The sequence below is a fragment of the Misgurnus anguillicaudatus genome, chromosome 15 (genome assembly GCF_027580225.2).
Source record: "Misgurnus anguillicaudatus chromosome 15, ASM2758022v2, whole genome shotgun sequence".
NCBI classification, from domain to species: domain Eukaryota; kingdom Metazoa; phylum Chordata; class Actinopteri; order Cypriniformes; family Cobitidae; genus Misgurnus; species Misgurnus anguillicaudatus.
Window position 1 is genome coordinate 2,901,192 of NC_073351.2, and position 20,213 is coordinate 2,921,404.

The window sequence follows — 20,213 nt, forward strand, 5'->3', positions numbered from 1 at the left end:
TTATTTTTGCAATCAATACACTGGTGTGGAAAAGATTAAATGAAATGCAGACGGAATGCATATAAAAAATTTTGTGGGTACTCACATGGCTTGCCATATGGTTCTGATCATTTCTGACAATTCCCAAAAACTTCAACGTACATTGCAAGGTAAGGGTCCACTCTTCAAAAAGCATCCCACGTTTTAATCCAAAACAATGAAAAATAGTGAGAAATCCAGCAATATCCTCCTTTGTTTACATCCGCGCGTCCGCTAAGTATGATCGATCATGTTTATTTTCTATCAAATATCGATTTTTATCAGTGAAAATCCATCTCTTCCTGCTTCGTTAGACTGTTCAGATAAATATCCCGCCCTATTTTTCTGTTTTGTCCAATCAGAAAAGGTTTGACAACTCAAAATCTCATGCAAGCAATGATTTGCCTAGATAGATGTCCTTCAGCTTACCATAGGCTTTTGACTGGCTTACACCAAAACAAAGCCAGCCAATGCATAGTGAGCAAAGCTTTGATTGACAGAGGAAGTAACCAATCATGAAACGATTACAAGGATTCAACTTACGTCAGTAAAGTGTACTTCTGCGCAAATCTACAGAAGCGCATACGGACTACCGGCACATCCGGGAACTTGACTGTAAATTTCGTCACCGCCCCTTTTCGGTGATAAAAAACAGCGCTTCCATTGGCTTCCATTCAAAATAGCGGAACAAAGCAACGTTTTTACACAGCCGGCAGGCGTAAATAACTTATGAAATCACTCAGATTAAACATGTTGAGTATTTATCTGTCCATCCTGCCTGCCATAGAGCGCGAAAGGTACATTAACACATTTAATTTGGTCAATATAAAAACATGTCCCTTTCATTCTCACAGCGTCAAATTTTGTGTAACAACGCCATCCAGTGATTGCTGGAAATATCGCTATGCCAGTTAGTTGTATGGCTGGACAGAAAAGTGCACTCATTACTCTAAATATAAAGACATAATAAATAAATACGAAGTAACTTTCAAATACGAAGTAAAATCATTCACTTGCTTCCCTGTTGACTCGATGAGGTACGAGTAAATGTCCGGGTAAGACACCTCTGGCCAATATGGAGCGTTGTACACAAATTTGATGCTGGGAGAATGAAAGAGACATGTTTTTATATTGACCAAATTAGATGTGTTAATTTATCTTTCGCGCTCTATGGCCGGCAGGGTGGACAGATAATTACTCAACATGTTTAATCTGAGTGATTTCATAAGTTATTTACGCCTGCCGGCTGTGTACGAAGGTTGCTTTGTTCCGCTATTTTGAATGGAAGCCAATGGAACGTCTAGTGCGATTTCCCCCAAAAGTGGGCGTGAACCTGTTCAGAGACATTCTACGACGTTGCGCCGGTTGTGCGTATGGAGAGAAATGCCCACGCCCCCTCCGTGCGCGTTTGTTTGTTTGGGTAGCATAGCAGCCGGCTAGGCACTCCGGAGCCGCTGAGAAACCTCTTCAAATGTTAGATATAACATCTCCATTGTGGATCGTGGACTGCAGATGACTTTTTTGTGTTGAAAGTGTTTTGGAGAAGTTGATAAAGAGCATGATCGCGGATCAACAATGCAAGACTGGATATAAACAAAGCGCGTCGTCGAGGAGAGATGGACCGGATTATGAGCTCAGCTGCGCTCGCTTGGATAAAGTAAGTGGTTTCTTTTATTGATTATTTATTTTACGTTACATTTCTTGTTTCATGTTAGCTGTTTTGATTATAAAGTAACACTGGAGATGACTAATATACGAGTTTTACATGGTTTCGTTTTTGTATGACATGTTATATAAATGCATCATATTTATAGCTATATGAATCAAATGCACAGAATATACAAACTAAAAACTAGAAAATAAGATATGAGGTGGAAAATAAGAGTATTACCAGATGAGAAATATAGGTTATTTGGCAAACATAAGACATTTGTAATTATAAATAAACATATTCATGTAATGTGTGTGTGTTTGTGTATATTTAGTATGTTTCTTTATATTACATCATAGTTTATCATACAAATTGTTGTTTGTCTCTAAATTTTGTCTCAAACTAAAATCCTCTCTTGCTTTGTGTGTGTGTGTGTGTGTGTGTGTGTGTGTGTGTGTGTGTGTGTGTGTGTGTGTGTGTGTGTGTGTGATGTGATGTAAAACAGGACTTCAGCTGACACAGGAGGACTGGAATCTGGAGTGCATTCATGAGCGACCACATTCAAAATAGCAAGTATTTTGTTATAATGTGCAAATTTTTTTTCTGAAATAGTGTTTTCTATGTGCTTTGGTGGGCAGAGAAGTTCTGAATTGATATACATCATGTAATATGTAGTCCTGACTCATTTTCTTTTTATAATCATGTCATATTGTTATCATGTGTATATTTGGAGTTTCCAAGTGCACTTTTTCTGAAAGGACGCCTGGACTTTTTTGAAATAAAAGCTCACAGAAACAACATTTTTTGGAGTATCATTCTCAAATTTGAATCACAGCATGGTCAGACATTCAGTTCACCTATATGGTGTCCCCAGGTGTCTCACATGACCATTTCATACCTTTTTTGCTAAGTGAATGTTATTTAAAGAAAAACGGAAGTAATTTAATGTATATTTTACCTTGTTTTACTCTGTTTCTTTACTACTCTGAGTTGTTATGACTATAAGGCAACAATATGTCAAGTGTCTAGTTTCAAACAAGACCAGAATTATGAATATAGACCATAGGGTTTAAGAGCTGCAGATGTTTTAGTTTGGAGTTGTCGTTTTTCAGAAAATGCTCAAAAATATAAGTGCTAGCTAACAGGTTAACGCCGTAATGCACTTCGCGTGAAGTGGAAAATCGAGAGATCGATCGCATATAATTCAGCACTTTCACTTGGGACAGCGCCTTTGTTATGTCGAACTTAGAGGCAGCGTGTTAAGAAGCTTCCTAAGAGACACTTCGGGGAACACACTTAGGAACATAAACAACTTTGGTAAGATATATCTTTTTGAGTCTTCTTAGGCCTAGTCCACACGGACACGGGTATTTTATAACCGTGAGTTTTTTCACGTGGTTCGGCCGTTCGTCCACATGAAACCGCAGTATCAGGGCACTGAAACCGAGCATATTTGAAACCCCGGCCAGGGTGAGCTTTTTAAGAAATTCCGGTTACAGTGGTGTCGTGTAGAGAGTAAAACCTGGGGTTTTGCCTTGCGAAGTCAGAGTGTGCGCCGTTATCCACTGTGTTTGACGTCAAGATTGTGCGCCGCTGACTGCTTTGTTGATGATTCTGTGCAATGGCAGCGGACGATCTTGCTAATAATAACTGTGCTAACAGGGCTTCTAACATGTATACAGATAGATGATCAGTTATCTCACTATATTGCGGAACACGATTTGGGTTATATCCCCGCCTGCTGGTGTGGCATGCTCTTGACAGCGCTTAATAGCGTGCTTTTGCTTTATCGTGTGGATGGATATTTAATTTAAACCGAGCACGTGTGGACGGGATTTTTTTTTAGGGAAAACTCCGGTTATAAATATACCCATGTCCATGTGGACTAGGCCTTAGCGTGCTAAGAGTGAACGTTATCGGGGAACCGGGCCCAGAAGTGTAAGCGTTTTCCAGATGAGGGCAATGACGTCAAATTCATACTGTAGTACAATGCAAGTCAATGAAGATCAATTTGTACACTGTTCTTGTAATATCATTGTTATTTATTTTGTTCAACATGCCTTTAGTAAGTGTCAGACTGTCTCCACAGGTAAACATCACTCCTACTGCATCTGACAGACCCGCCTCTCTTACATTACGTAAGCAAAGCCATACGGCCAAAAACAATATATATTTTAAGATTCGCTTAAAATTTGCTGAAATATATTTTGGAATATATTTACAAAAATATATTTTTCACCATTATATATATATTTGTATGTTTTGAAATTGAATTTAAAAATACATTTATTTTTAAAGCATTTATATTCATATTGCATGTGAGACAAGTTTTGAATATGTTAAAATGAATTATATTTTCAACTCCAAATGCTTATAAAAGTCAAAGTAAAGTTTTTCTTGAAAATTTGACGACACTTTGCTGAAATATATTTTGGAATATTTTACAAAAATATATTTTTCACCATTATATATATATATATAGTATATATAGACGGTTTCATTGGAAGCACGTGATACACGTCTGGATCCGAACCTTACTTCCGGTTTCGTTTTTTTAATGCTCTGACTAGTTGCTTAACTGATCTCTTGAACAAATGCCTCGACGAAAATAACAAATGTTTAGGTTTCCTATGTAATCTATGTGTTGTTTTTTTGCTTGTTATATAAATAAACTACGTTTAAAGAACTTTGTTGTTATTTATTCTTAGCGGAGTTTACCGGAAGCTACATGCAGCCACTTGTTTATGTTGTTTCTGCTGAAACGGTCTATACAGTATTGTAAATTTTGAAATGTAATTTAAAAATAAATGCATTCTTAAAGCATTTATATTCAGATCGCATGGAAGAAAAGTTTTGAAAATGTTAAAATTAATTATATTTTAACAGCAAAAATATACTTATAATTTTATATTTTAAACATACTTTTATAAAACATTTATATTTTGGCCAGCAAATTTTTTTTTGCTGTATAGGTTGCAAAATTACCCCTGAAATACATTATGAAAAATATGTAAATATATGAAGGTTTAAACTAAATATTTTTTCAAATAAAAAATATTAAATTAAGCTTTTTAGTATTTTAGTGTGATCACTACTTACACTATTATACTAGAAAATGGCTTAGAATAGTGCATAAGTGTGCGATTTGGGACACACCTTTCAAGTCCTATTGGATAACCAAATATTGTGTTATAAAATTTTAGGAAAAATGTTTAAAACCATTTAAAAAAAGAGACTTCGTCCTATTGACAATGAAACCAGTGCTATAGTGAATTATGTTGTATTGTTATAATGTATATTAATGTTGAGTGTTTCTGCATTAAGTTCTAGATGAGAGCTGAGTTGCCGTGACAACCGTGACGCATCATCAGTCAACAAAGAGCAACACCAAACTCTCATCTCTCTCAACTCTTCTCTTTTATTATAAAAGGTTAGTAAAATTATTACATTTCAAAGTAAAAACATTGTAATTCACATGCTTTAATGTCAAAGTAAAGTTTTTATCGAATATTTGATAACACTTTAACATTAGCATTAGTAAATCCATTAACTAACATGAACAAACTTTTAACAATATCGTTTTTCAACAGGCATTCATTCTTGTTAATGTTGGTTAATGTCAATACAGTTATTCGTTAGTTCATGGTGCATTAATTACAGTTTTTCTCAGTTGCTTTGGTGTTTAAAATGTATGCGTGCATTTCTCAGAACAATCTGTACTGCACAACATTATGGATGTCCTGCAAAAGCCTGTAAATTGTTCAAAATCCTTGTTCATCTCTCAAAAGTAAATTTTTACGTCAGTGAACATGTTAGTGCCATCAAAATAGCAAATCCATGTTCATGAACAAGACAGTCAAAATGTTTAGTCAAATGTTGTCAATATACCAAGTGTACCTACACAATTAGTGTCAATATTTTCTGATGAAAACTGTGAGGAATTCACCTTTTTACCATTTTTAATGGCGAAATTGTATATTGAACAATTGTATAATAATCTGCATGATTGTATTAAAGCATTTGTGATTTGTCCAAAACAATGAGAAATTGCTTTTATGTTGTGCACAACTGACTTGACGATGTCGTAGTTGAACAAAATGTTTTGAAAATTAATTTCTAATCTGAGAAATGCTCCAAAGAGACTGAGAAAAACTGTAATAAGTAAAGAATGTGTTATATACAGTCATGTGATGAAGACAAATGCAATTTGGCATCTCCAATTCATCTAACCTACATGTTTTTACTGTAGGAAGAGACCGGTATACCCGGAGTAAACCCACGCTGACACCAGAAGAACATGCAAACCCCACACAGAAAGGCCACCTGACCTAGCTGGGGCTCCAACCGGGGACCTTTTTGCTGCCCTGTTTGACTCTCATTATAAAGGTAAGTGTGCAGTTTCATAGTCTTATCAGTATTTTATACATGTTAAAAAACCTCACTGCAAACACACAAAAACGACTTTGTACGACTGAAAAAAATCCAATAATAGTTCAAGTTTATTGGTTAGTTAAGTGGTCACATTTGACAGTTTAGGCTAAAAAAATTCCAATGAAGGTTAACACCAGCTAGGGGTGGGCGGTATGAGCAAAAATTCATATCAAGGTATTTTTCACTCTTCAGCCGGTATAACGGTATTACGGTATGTTGCCATATGAGATAAAACATTTTGGGGTCACACTGTAGTAAACCTTAGTTAAATTACTGGCAAAATGTGTATGTGTATTTTTAGCCTTATGTTACTAAGTGAGGCATTGGACATAGACATGATTTTTTTTTATCTTTTCCCATTTTTTTCCTTTAAAAGTGCCATTGTGTGTGGATGGGTGGACTCATCTTCTTATGCATATTGTCACTAATATGGGAAGTATGAAAGTATGGAAATTAGTATGATCATTTGTTGGTAGGCTATGTGCAATGTTACAATGTTACAATGTTTTACGCTACATCTAACAACTTTAAAGCTGTGTGCTGTGTATATCTTGTGTCTGTTTGATTTATAAATATACAAAGAACAAGATTTTCTTTTTGTTGTTAATATGAACATCTGATGGGAGATGCCATCTCACTTTAAATTATTATTAATCCCTGAACACATTAATAAATGCAGTTTACTAATACAAGTTAGTTATATTAATAAATGTATTTATTGCATTAATTAACCAGCAGATTCACAGTGCCAAAAACACTCCACTCATACATTTTTATGCGTAAATATGCACTATGTATTGTTTAATAGCCTCTCTAATTAATACATCTGCATTAAGAAAACGACATTTACCATTTAAGGCTGTTTTTAATGTGTTTGTATGTGTTTGCTTACGTTATCCGCTAAAGGACTCTGAAAGCGCTATTCATTTAACCGTAACTCCTCAACCATTGCGCTATCAAAAAAGGAATGGTTCCTAAAAGAAGATAAATTGCACTTTTTGGCAAATTATGGTTTATTACGGTAATTTCTTGCTTTCCGTCCTCCAAACGCTATATGGAGAGCGCGTGCAGAGTGCAGTAGAGAGCAGATCTGAGTGAAAAGGGAGTAACACCTTTAAAGCAGTGAGGTAAAAAAAAGCCTCCTAAATGTATAACACGTGTTGACGCGCTGTTGGTGCCTTGGGACTCGACAGCCCGACTGTTTATGTTGATTTTCAATAAAGCAGTGTTGATTTTGTTCGCTTCTGGGGCCTCTTATGTTTCAGAACCTGGTAATGCTTAGGTAAGCCACGGGCTTGTTTCTCGCCAAACTCGCTGTATACAGATCACAACACCTGAAATATAGCCTTTGACAGGATTTGCGTGCACTATGATGTGCATCCTCTTAAAAAATGATGATTAAAAATGGATTGAAGTGCGATCAGAGCTTTTCGTTTTGTGTTTCTGTGGACAGCGCATCTCGGAGGTATGACTTTTAAGACTTGGGTAAACTCCCGCTGGGTCTTAAAAAAATAACATTCAGAAAGTTAAATTTTAAGTCCTAGGATGAAGATCTGGGCATTTTAAGGCCTTAGATATAACTTTCTGAAGGTTAGTTTTTTAACACCCCGCGGGAACCCTGATAAGTGCAAAAATAGAATTTAAAATATGTAACGCCGGTATTGACGGTTTTGCAAAATCCATATCGTGGCGTGACACAATACCGGTAATTACTATCATACCGGTTTATCGCCCACCCCTAACACCAGCATATTTTAAGATCTGTATGTGCAAGTCATTTTTAGTTGAGATAACTCAAACAAATGTCTTCTTGGACTAGGACTAGGACTATCCTTAAAAGGTACTGTGAAGACTTGTATGCTTTAATACTTTATATTTCCCTTCAACTACTAAAATGAATTGATAGAAAGACATTAAATATATAAATTACTTCAAAAAACCCAACATGTAATACTCATTTGAACCTATTAGGACTAATTTTGAATGTCCATCAGGCTGGTTTTGATTCGCGGATCTGGCAACCCTGTTTATAATCACATAATTTTATAATCCACTGATTGAAGACTTGTTTATCATGTTTAAACCTTTGGCCGAAAAGTGCAAATACAAAAACATTAATCAAAGTAATCAATACAACAAATTAAAAACACAAATGCAAATGTCTGGTTAACCTGACCTCTGACTGCAGCGTCCATTGACACGAGGTAAATTGATGATGAATGATGGCTAAATTTGAACCCACAGTAAGGGCTATACAGGCCATGTTTACATTAGAAAGCACCTGCAATTTAAAAAGGCATTTTTAAAATAAAAATGATCCTCGTCTATACTGGCATTTCAAAAAAATATCTTCGTCCACACTATACACGAAACATGACCATTAACACACACTGGGCATGCGTATAAAAGGATAAAATAACGTATTACTCTAATAATAGCTTACTATACCTTTAGCGCATATTGGCAAACATTCATATCTGGATTATTTTGCCGGTAACGATACCAGACAATATTTTGAAACCTTCAAAAATGTATTTGTGAATGTCTTATATTGTTCTAGCAGCCCCCTACAACATATTTGTAACACATCAATAAGTTGCACGGGGTTTCTTTTAATGTTCTTATTTATTTATATTCACAAAATTTATCAACAAAACATTGATTAAAATTAAGAGACAAATTATATGAAATGAAATTCGCAAACTAAACTTAAATTAAACTCGAAAATTATGTGTGACCCTCTCTATTTCTCCCATCATGCTGACCTTCAATCCATTACAACACATTTAAAATTACAGTCTGTCTTTCATAATAGGCTAATTGAAGTGAAACAAAACATAAAAAACATTACAACAATATTCAAACCCAACAATACTCAAACATAAATATAAAACAGACATTCTGTATTAGGATACATGTTAAAAACAATCTGATATAGCGTTTATTATAGTTGGGTGCACTAAGTTTATAAAAATCACTTTCACACCGCAGACAAAATCAACGCATTTCAGAGAGGCATGACTTAAGGAGCACACGGTATGTGGAAAATCTATCTATCTATCTATCTATCTATCTATCTATCTATCTATCTATCTATCTATCTATCTATCTATCTATCTATCTATCTATCTATCTATCTATCTATCTATCTATCTATCTATCTATCTATCACTAACACTAGCGGTCAGTCTTAAGTGTCTAACAATTGTTCTTCTGTACAATTCTTTACTATGATTATAATCCAGCCCAATAAGTCCCATTTCTAGCGATTTGCGTACGATGTAACTGGTTCAGCGTCGATAAGCCCATGTGTTTCTCTGTAAGCTAACACTTGTTAGATGAATCAAAGGCTTCTACATGGTGAGTTCTCCATAAGGCTTGTCCCGCTGAACTGACTCGAGTCTGTACAGTCGGGGTGCTGTGGTAGCTCGCTCTTTCTGCACCTTAGGCAGCAATATGCAGTGTGGCCTCTGCCATCGGGCACTCCAATCGCTAACCGTGCCAACTGACATAAAGGCCCTAGTGGCTGTGCCAGTTGGTGGGTGACACTTTTGAGTGCGGCCCGGCTGTGTTAGAGGCGTGACTGTTGAGCAGTCGAGGTGGGGAGGGCAGACGGCCAAGCGCTCTTGGCTGCGTGCTCAGGGAAGCGCCTTGTCTGTGGGTTCCACCTGGGTAGCCTTAAATAGTCAACAAGTGTAGTGAAAGAGATGCACTTTTCTCCCCTTTGTAGCTACTAGAGGCACCAGATGTAAGGTAGCATTCCCTATCCTTCAAAGGTTGGGCCTAGCACAGCCACTCCAGCTAAGCCCCTTAATTTTCTCTATCTATCCATCTATCCATCCATCCATCCATCCATCGCACAACTAACATGCAGATTAAAACAATGCACAAAAAAGATGCTAAAGGCTCGGCCGCGGCTCTGCCGCGATTAGTCGCTAGCATGCAGATTAAAACAATGCACAAAAAAGATGCTAGAGGCTCGGCCGCGGTGGTCCGGTTTGGCGCTGACGGTGATACAAGAGTCTCTAGCACGACTAACATGCAGATTAAAGCAATGCACAAAAAAGATGCTAGAGGCTCGGCCGCGGCTCTGCCGCGATTAGTCGCTAGCATGCAGATTAAAGCAATGCACAAAAAAGATGCTAGAGGCTCGGCCGCGGTTAGTTGCTAGCACGACTAACATGCAGATTAAAGCAATGCACAAAAAAAGATGCTAGAGGCTCGGCCGCGGTACTCCATGGCGGCGGCCACGGTGACGTGAGTCTCTAGCATGACTAAAAAGATCTATGAAGAAGATGCTACAGACTCAGCCAGCACGACTGACATACTGACTAAAACAATCTGCGAAGAAGACGCTACAGGCTCGGCCGTGGTACTCCATGACGGCGATCACAGTGACATGAGTCTCTAGCATGACTGACATACTGACTAAAAAGATCTGAGAAAAAGACGCTACAGACTCGGCCATGGTACTCCCTGATGGCGGCCACGGTGACGTGAGTCTCTAGCACGACTAAAAAGATCTACGAAGAAGATGCTACAGACTCGGCCGTGGAACTCCATTACGGTGTCCACGGTGATGTGAGTCTCTAGCACGACTGACATACAGACTTAAAGATCTGGAGATAGACGCTACAGGATCGACAGTGGGTGACCACAGCTGTTGGAGCCTCTGGTGCAACAATAATGAACGGTATGTGGAAAATCCATCCATCTGGCTATCTATCTGTCTGTCTGTCTATCCGTCTGTCCATCTATCTATCTATCCGTCTGTCTGTCCGTCTGTCTGTCTGTCTGTCTGTCTGTCTGTCTGTCTGTCTGTCTGTCTCCTCGTCCGTCCGCCCGTTCGTCCATCCATCTGTTTTTCTGCCTTCCTCCCTCTGTCTGTCTTTCCGTCCGTCTGTCTATCTGTCTGTCTTTCCGTCTGTCCATCTATCTTTCTGTCTGTCTGTCTGTCTTTTCGTTCATCCGTCAGTCCATCCGTCTTTCCGTCTGTCCATCTATCTATCTTTCTGTCTGTCTGTCTGTCTGTCTGTCTTTTCGTTCGTCTGTCAGTCCATCCGTCTTTCCGCCCGTCTATGTATCTGTCTGTCTGTCTGTCTGTCTGTCTGTCTGTCTGTCTGTCTGTCCGTCTGTCAGTCCATCCGTGTTTCTGTCTTTCCGTCTGCCTGTCTGTCGGTCTTTCTGTCTGTCCGTCCATCCGTCTATCTGTCTGTCCGTCCATCCGTCTATCTGTCTGTCTCTCCATTCGTCTGTGAGTCTGTCTCTTCCCTCGTCCGTCCGTCGGTTCATCCATCTGTTTTTCTGCCTTTCCGTCTGTCTGTCTTTCCGTCTGTCTGTCCATCTATCCATCTATCTGTCTGTCTGTCTGTCTTTCCGCCCATCTATGTATCTCTCTGTCTGTCTGTTTGTCTGTCTGTCTCTCCGTCCGTCAGTCCATCCGTGTTTCTGTCTTTACGTCTGTCTGCCTGTCTGTCTGTCCATCGGTCTTTCTTTCTGTCTGTCTGTCTGTTTGTTTGTCTGTCTGTCTTTCCATCCGTGTTTCTGTCTTTCTGTCCGTCGGTCTTTCTGTCTGTCTGTCTCTCCGTCTGTCCGTCAGTCCATCCGTGTTTCTGTCTTTCCGTCTGTCTTTGTGTCTGTCAATCTTTCTGTCTGTCCGTCTGTCTTTCTGTCTATCCGTCTGTCTGTCTATTCCAGTATCCAAACCAGTCAGAGACAGGGATGTGAGGACATCAACAGGAAATAAAGATTAATAATATTATGTTTATTATTTATCTTTGTGCAATTTGATTTGAATTACATTATTAAATGTTTCTAATTTGGTAAGTCTTGTTAATTGTGTCATTTTTTTTGTTGAAGAAAACAAGTAGTAAAGCACTCTCAATGCGAATCAAACAACTGCTCAACTGAGTTGAAGAAAAAAGGACAGCTGCACAATCCTAAAACTGTGGTAAGTTTAAATTCCTTCAATGAAATAACCCATGTTTTAATTTGATAGAATCTGTTAGGTAACAAAGTATTGTTACTTGTATATTGTAGAAGGCAGTCTGTCGGCTACACAACTTGGAGGCACTGTCACCAAGAGCAAAGGTATAAATGACAGATAAAGCCTAAAATGCATTCTGTTGTTTATGGAGCAAATAAACACATTTGTTTTAATTCAATACATTTTGCTTCTATAGATTAAGTTCACCACATAATAATAAGGTCACCTCAGATTTAGTGGGAGCACTGGCTACAAGCTTGGAATTGAAGGCCTTGAAAAAATGACTTTGGTAATTTTCATTGTTATTTCTTTTTTGGCTATTTCTGTATAGTTATGTTGTGTCTATCTTTGCTTTTAAAAAACCCAATAACTTGTTTCTAGTGGCCTGCAAGACATTACCAGAGCTAACCGGTGTGGCCCTAGCACGGAGTCACCAGAGGAGGAAGAGGGTAAGAAAGATTAAAATTAGTGTCCGTTTTATTTATTTCTGCATTAGTATAAACTGTACTGATGTACATGTTTTTGTTTTCAGCTCTTGGAGTCAAACCCAGTGTACTGGCTGTGGCCAAAGTGGGCTTCTGAAGGGAAATCACTGCTAACATGATGTTAGATGAAGAAGGCAATGTTGTTGATGGAGTGTCGGGTGGATTGTGAGATCTTCATCGTTTTTCAGCCAGGCGCTCAGCAATCTGTGTGCTAAGCTGCAGCTGTGACACTGTGTGTTCGAGACGGCAAAATAAACACATTTGATGCCAAATGTGATCTCAAGAACATAACCTCTGGCTATTTTTAACTTTTTGTTTATATTTCCTATGCTAATAAAACTCTTACATTTTATCAACATGTTTCTCCCAAATGTCTGTTTTCTTTCCCTAATATATATATATATTTATGCCCTTAGCCATGGTACACGTTACATAGTATTATAATTTATGACACATATATTGTTAAACTATATCGTATATAATATATATAAACCGTAATTTTATTAAATTATACAAATCACAAGCTATTCTAATTTGCAAATATCATTAAATATAATGGTCCGACTGCAAACTTATAGAAATTTAACTGTTTTCTTGCTCACTAGTGCCAAATGTACATGTTATCTGTATTTTATGGTATTTAGGGTCTGTCACATACAACCCCAAATCAGAAAAAGTTGGGACACTGTAGAAATTGTGAGTAAAAAAGTATTAGAATAATTTACAAATCTCATAAACTTATATTTTATGCACAGTAGAATATAGATAACATTTTAAATGTTGAAAGTAAGATATTTTGAGATGTCATGCCAGGTGTTGGCTCATTTTGGATTTCGTGAGAGCTACACATTCCAAAAAAGTTGGGACAGGTAGCAATAAGAAGCCAGAAAATGTAAATGTACACACAAGGAACAGCTTAAAGACTAATTTGCAACTTATTAGGTCAATTGGCAACATGATTGGGTATAAAAAAGCCTGTCAGAGTGTCAGTGTCTCTCTGAGGTCAAGATGGGCAGAGAATCACCAATTCCCCCAATGCTGCGGCGAAAAATAGTTTTCTGAGTTTCTCAGAGAAAAATTGAGATTGAAGTTATCATCATCTACAGTGCATAATATCATCTTAAGATTCAGAGAATCTGGAACAATCTCTGTGCGTAAGGGTCAAGGCTGGAAAACCATACTGGATCCCCATGATCTTCGGGCCCTTAGACGGCACTGCATCGTATACAGGAATGCTACTGTAATGGAAATCACAACATGGGCTCTGGAATACTTCCAGAAAACATTGTCAGTGAACACAATCCACCGTGTCATTCGCCGCTGCCAGCTAAAACTCTGTAGGTCAAAAAAGAAGCCATATCTAAACATGATCCAGAAGCACAGGCGTTTTCCCTGGCCAAGGCTCATTTAAAATGGACTGTGGCAAAGTGGAAAACTGTTCTGTGGTCAGACGAATCAAAATTTGAAGTTCTTTTTGAAAAACTGAAAAACATTTCATCCGGACTAAAGAGGACAAGGACAACCCAAGTTGTTATTAGCGATCTTTTCAGAAGCCTGCATCTCTGATGGTTTGGGGTAAGGCACCATCAATGCTGAAAGGTTTATCCAAGTTCTAGATACATTTGATTCCATTCAGACGTCGTCTCTTTCAGGGAAGACCTTGCAGTTTCCAACATGACAATGCCAGACCACATACTGCATCAATTACAACATCAAGACTGCGTAGAAGAAAGATCCGGGTGCTGAAATGGCCAGCCTGCAGTCCAGATCTTTCACCCATAGAAAACATTTGGTGCATCATAAAGAGGAAGATGCGACAAAGAAGACCTAAGACAGTTGAGCAACTAGAAGTCTGTATTAGACAAGAATGGGACAACATTCCTATTCCTAAACATTGGTCCTCCTCCAGCTCTTCCTTATATGTACATTTAACTTTTCTGGCCTCTTATTGCTACCTGTCCCAACTTTTTTTTGGAATGTGTAGCTCTCATGAATTCCAAAATGAGCCAATATTTGGCATGACATTTCAAAATATCTCACTTTCAACATTTGATTTGTTATCTATATTCTACTGTGAATAAAATATACATTTATGAGATTTGTAACTTATTACATTCCCTTTTTACTCACAATTTTTACAGTTACCCAACTTTTTCTGATTTGGGGTTGTACATTCAGGGCTAGACTGGGACAAAAAATTGGCCCTAGCATTTTGGCCCAGACCGGCCCACTAGATAGGATCACAAATCTTTGTGCAATATTGATTACCAACTCCAAATAATGTAGAAAAGTATAAGAGCTGACATGTGACATAACAATATAAGCGCTGTAAATGGCTTTGCAGGTTTTAAAAATCAGCTAAGTGTCTGAGCCACTGACTGTGCACAATGTTTAAACAAACCATTCTGGCCACCTGCTGGCAACCTGAAGGAACATGTTTTAGCGCCACTTTTAAATATTCAAGGAAGCAGCCCTTGGTCTGTGTTTAATGTACATGTACGAATTTCGGTATGCTCATGTATTATTACAAGCCCTACAAAAAAGTCTCTTGGAGCAACGCCCTACACCAAACAAGAAGTCAGCTATTTTTCATTATTTCTCAGATTTTGGCTCAGTTTTTCTCATTTCCAGCAGTCATACTTTAACAAACTCCTCCTACAGTTTTTGTCGGATCATATTTGGTGAGTGTCATCTTAAGGCCTCTGTGATGCTTAATTGCGAAGGATTTGATTCGATGTTAAAATTTGTGTCTGTTCTGTTAATGTATGGGAATGTACAACGACACTCTTACATGTATGATGTCACAGCAGTAGGCAGCGCAAATATAACTACACGCCTATAATCCCTCCCACTGCGAAGTGATACCAAACTCGATGGAAAAGCTAACCAAGCCAAAGTGAGGTGAGCTGACCCGACCCAAACTAAAATAAACCATGGGGTACTATGCAATGGAAAAGCTCTATAAGAGTCCTGACCTGAACACATCTACATGTCAATAGTCACTTATGGTTATAGCGCCACCAGCTGGCAACAGGAAGTGATATGTTTACAATGATTATGCAATGTCCAGTCTGTCCCAAACATTTCATGATTGATAAGAGTCCTGGACTGAACACATCAACATGGCAATATTCAGTTGCAGTCATAGCGGCACCTACTGGCATTATAAACAGGCGTGTTTTAGATTATCTTAATACAGTGTTCAATCTGTGCTCTAATTAATGTTTAATAAGACTCTAGGACTGAAGGCATTTATGTACACTATTCAGTTTTAGCTATTGCGCCTCCTGCTGCAAAATAACATTGCCCTATTCCTCCTATATTTACCCACTTAAAGGACAAGTTCGGTATTTTACACTTAAAGCCCTGTTTTCAGATTGTTTATGATGAAATAGAACGGTTTTGACTGAAATTTCGATATTTGCGGCTGCCCCGAGAATTTTTGGGTGTTTGTGTTTCAGCTCCTACCTTTACAATGTGTTTAATGGTGCACTGGAACAATCCTTTCTAAAATGCATTAAACTTTCGTTTACAATGACAATAACAATGATCATTTAACACAAATCATTTCATCTAAAGGTGTATAAGCTAAATGCCTGAAATTTCTTTCTAAACAAAAATATAGGTGTGTCAAATAAATTAATATCTGTTAATAGAATTTTATTAGAAATTTAATTTTTAAATATTATTTTTGAAATAGATTACTTAGGTTGAATATTGAAGAAAAAGCAGCCAATAAGAGCCCAGATTAAATTGGAACTTCTTTAATATTATTAAAAATGTATCATAAAGTGAAACTTCAAGAAGTCTTGAATAAAATGACATGATTATGGTTTTACAATTTCTAGGAAAAGGGTGATTGCACTTCAGTTAATAAAATACAACAGAGTTTTGATTTATTTAGTCCGCAACATCATTCCCACAGTTACACTTGTGTTGTGCCATAGTTTAGACGAGTTTATTATTTTTGTATAATGTGGGAAAAAATATAAATAAAGAACGAGTTCCAAAACTTTTGACTAATAGTGTATATCCATATAGTTTTTGTTGTTGGGTGAAATGTTTTTTTACATGTGTCTGATGACGTAGAGCAGGGGTTCTCAAACTTTTTTTGCAGCCAGGGACCCCTTACAGGGCGCGAACATTTCCAAGTACCCCATTATAATTATAATGGTTAAGCATATGCTTCTCAAAATGTATTGAACTATTTTTACACTCTTAAACATAAAAGGTGCTTCACAATGCCATAGATCAGTGCTTCTCAATTATTTTCTGTCACGCCCCCCCCCAGGAAGAAGTAAACATTTCGCGCCCCCCCCCAACTCTGCCACGACTGTAAATAGTATAATTTGTCTATAAAATGACACATCTGCAAAGCATTGTATCCTTATTAACATTAAAGAAAACGCAAAAAAAAGAAATTTTATTAACATTGTTTTTTAGTCTGTAACAGAAAAGACTTAAAATGCATCAATTTGCCTGAAATAAAAAAATCAATCCTTATTTACAGTATATTTTTTGACCATTTGATACTGAAAAATTAAATTAAATATAATCAATAAATAATAATAAAAAACTCAAGCGGCTTATCAGCGTGTTTGGGGTGTAATGTCTTTAAGTGATGGTGCAAAAAAAATCACTTCCTGAAAAAGTATTTTCCCCGGGGTCTTGCGCGCCCCCCTGGTGTCGCTTCGAGCCCCCCCTGGGGGTCCCGCCCCACTATTTGAGAAGCACTGCCATAGATTAACCATTAAGCCATAGATTATTTTGGCTGTATGATTCCATAAAAAACTTTAACATTAGAAAATAATGTCTTTCTGTTTCACTAAATGGTAGTGCAAAAAGGTACTTCAGACTAAAAAAAGTTAAGAAAGAATGTGCTTCATGAAACCTTCGACAGAATGGTTATTTGAGGAACCAAAAACATTATATTAAAGTTTAAAGAGGTCCAGTTTCTTTATTTTCTCTGCCATCAGAGGTCCGGACAATACTTTTATAACTCTCTAAACAAAAGTAAAAACAATGCTGTAACTGGGGCGGTACCCTTTGAAAAAGCGCAAGTACAAGAAGCTCTTTGTTTCTGTTGTTAAAATAAGTGCATCATCTGCAACTCTTAATTTAAAGCTTCTTTAACAGGAGTATTACAATGCATTGCACACACAACCTCATTATATTTAAATGAAGTGCATTTGGCGTATATAACAATGAAAGAAAGAAAACTGAAAGATTATCACCATAAATGCCTAAACAAGTGCCTAGAGAAGGATTTTTCTTTAATGGTTGATTGTGTCTTGCGGTCCACCTATTGAATAACTCTGATCTATAGGTTTGCCCTATTTAATAAAACAGCAAAATTTGATAATTTATAGTAAATTATTTCATGGACCCCCTGGCTATGGATTGCGGACCCCCAGCTCTCCCTGGACCCCGTTTTAACAACATTTCAGTGAAAGCTAAAGTTAATCTGTAGAAATGAAGTGAAGCTTCTGTTTGGACCAGTTGGTTCGTGCATGCGTGTCTAGAGATGTTTGAGCAATCATGTTCAGATCTTTTTTGATTGTGAGACTTTGCACCCGAAAACACAGTGTATGTACTCAATTGAAGTATCTATTTTTTGACTATTTAAACGGTATGTTCTGTAAAGTATGTGTGCATGCTGTATGTATAAATTTCAGATATACTACTTGCAAAAAGTTTTTTGTCATCTGACCTGTATGTTTCACAAATTCCAAAAGAACAATCCATTATTCTTATTTCAATATTAAATCACATGTCACTTTTAATCTTAATCCATTTTTCTTAAAGTTTTTGTCCTATGATGTATTTTTTGTGTTATATAGTATAAATGATTTTATTTTAATTGTACAACATGTTGGTTAACTGTTCATTCACTAACACAGATTTGTGAGCAATAATTGAAAGGCCTTGTGTGTACATAGAAAGAGTCTAAGGCTCATGCATAATTTTGATCAGTGTACAAACACACACACACACACACACACACACACACACACACACACACACAGGTTTTCATGTTTTGTGGGGACATTCCATAGATGTAATGGTTTTTATACAAACTCTATATTCCATCACACAACCGCAGCATCACAGAAAACTACTAAAACCCAGACCTGTAATAACTGAACACTTTTTTTCTTCCTAACATCTGATTCAACACTGAATTAATGTGATGAAAGACAATTATCAGGTGTTTTTAGTTCTGCCAAATTATAATAAAATAAAAAACATCCAGAATTTTTCAGTCACAAATGACCGAATTTACCACTCACACTTTCAGATGTGAGAGACAAACAGAACAAATCACCAATGTTTTAAATTCTGTGCAAAGCAGTAAATATGAGCTCATAACAAAGCAGCTCACCTGTTGTGATCCATCCTGAGTAAGTTCAATATTAACAGATGCACCTAGACTGGATCCCTTACTGATCCGAACCAGAACCACCAGCATCAGCACACTAGCAACCAAAGCCGAAAGATTGACCTGCATATCACTGGGCTCCAGGTTCTGCTACATAAAACACAAATGTGTTTAGGAGTTGCTAAAGCTGCTCCTAGACTGATCTAGTTGCAGTTCCAAATGTTACAGATCGTGTGAAATAAAAATCATTTGAAAAACATACCCAACGTAAGATGACAACGGCCTCCTAATGTCTCTTCAGATAGTGTCCCTTTAGGTGGTATTATGATTACTTAGACATAATAAAAACCTCCTTCTTCCAAGCAGAAATGTGAAAGTACAATGCTGGTAAAGCGAAACAGGCTTGACAAGAACCAGTAAAGAATTAACCTGCGCATTGTTATAAGGTTACATGCCAACGAAGAAGTGTGAATGCCAGGAACAATGTGCATTGAAAATGCTCAACAAGGAAATGTCCTTATTAAAATGAGAGTTGGGTCAAATATAGACATTTTCTAGATTAAAGTTTAAATTTTAAACCAACAGTTGAGTTTGTGTATATTTTATCCAACTATGGGTTAAAACAACCCAGTCCAAACATTTTCATTGTTTGTACCACAATACAGCAAATAAACAACAATTAAAGGGGTCCTATGCCTTTTACAAGGCATTGGAATGTAATTTCATGCTTAATTGTTCAAATAACACTTTTTTTAAATATTCTGTTTACATTATAGCATCTCTCTTCCCATTTAGACTCTATGAAACCCATCCCTCTAAAATTCTCTAAGTCACGCAATTAAGTGTCGGAAATGTCCCGCCCACTACCATAACCACAAACTTCTTTACTATTAATCACTAACCAAAGTTGAAAGTGAAAACGGCAAAAGGAGCTTGTGTCACATTTTGAGTATGGAATACCATACTAGGACATCATCTTAAAAAAGAGAAAATTCTGCACGAAACAGAAGTCACAGTGTTGTTTTCTTCTGTATTGTGACGTATATTCGAGAGAAACGAATTATGGAATGAGAAACACGATATTACCTGCCAGAAACTAATTGGTCATTGGAAGTTGAATCCTGGCCACAAGAAAATCAAAAAAGTAACACCCCCACACCGAGACATACATCATACAGAGAAGAACTGTTGTTTGGGGAGAGGGTAGCAATGGGGAGTTTACTTCAATCAAGAGTCGATTCCTTGACGCCTAATGTTCCTAAA

At 37.3% G+C, this 20,213-nt stretch overlaps 1 protein-coding gene and 1 long non-coding RNA gene across 4 annotated transcripts in view; one reads left to right on the forward strand and one right to left on the reverse strand.

The window, feature by feature from the left end:
• Positions 1 to 19,402, reverse strand: part of LOC129418617 (uncharacterized) — a 35,405-nt gene extending 16,003 nt beyond the window's left edge. The window contains exons 1-2 of one of the 2 annotated variants that reach the window (XM_073853287.1): positions 19,213 to 19,402; positions 18,954 to 19,097 (exon numbers count right to left, since the gene is read on the reverse strand). In XM_073853287.1, coding sequence (XP_073709388.1) covers positions 18,954 to 19,079 — 126 coding nt within the window. In that variant the 5' untranslated portion in view covers positions 19,080 to 19,097; positions 19,213 to 19,402. Of the gene's footprint in view, positions 1 to 18,953; positions 19,101 to 19,212 lie in introns of both variants that reach the window. The other variant, XM_073853286.1, reaches the window with a different exon arrangement.
• LOC129426547 (uncharacterized) lies at positions 5,923 to 12,927 on the forward strand. Of its 2 annotated transcripts, XR_012357612.1 has the most exons (6): positions 5,923 to 6,055; positions 9,092 to 10,793; positions 11,960 to 12,050; positions 12,140 to 12,190; positions 12,468 to 12,535; positions 12,619 to 12,927. It is a non-coding gene; the product is annotated as an uncharacterized lncRNA (long non-coding RNA). The 2 variants fall into 2 exon arrangements; XR_012357613.1 differs by lacking the exons at positions 12,468 to 12,535; positions 12,619 to 12,927 and adding an exon at positions 12,283 to 12,367.
• Positions 19,403 to 20,213: the final 811 nt, after the last annotated feature.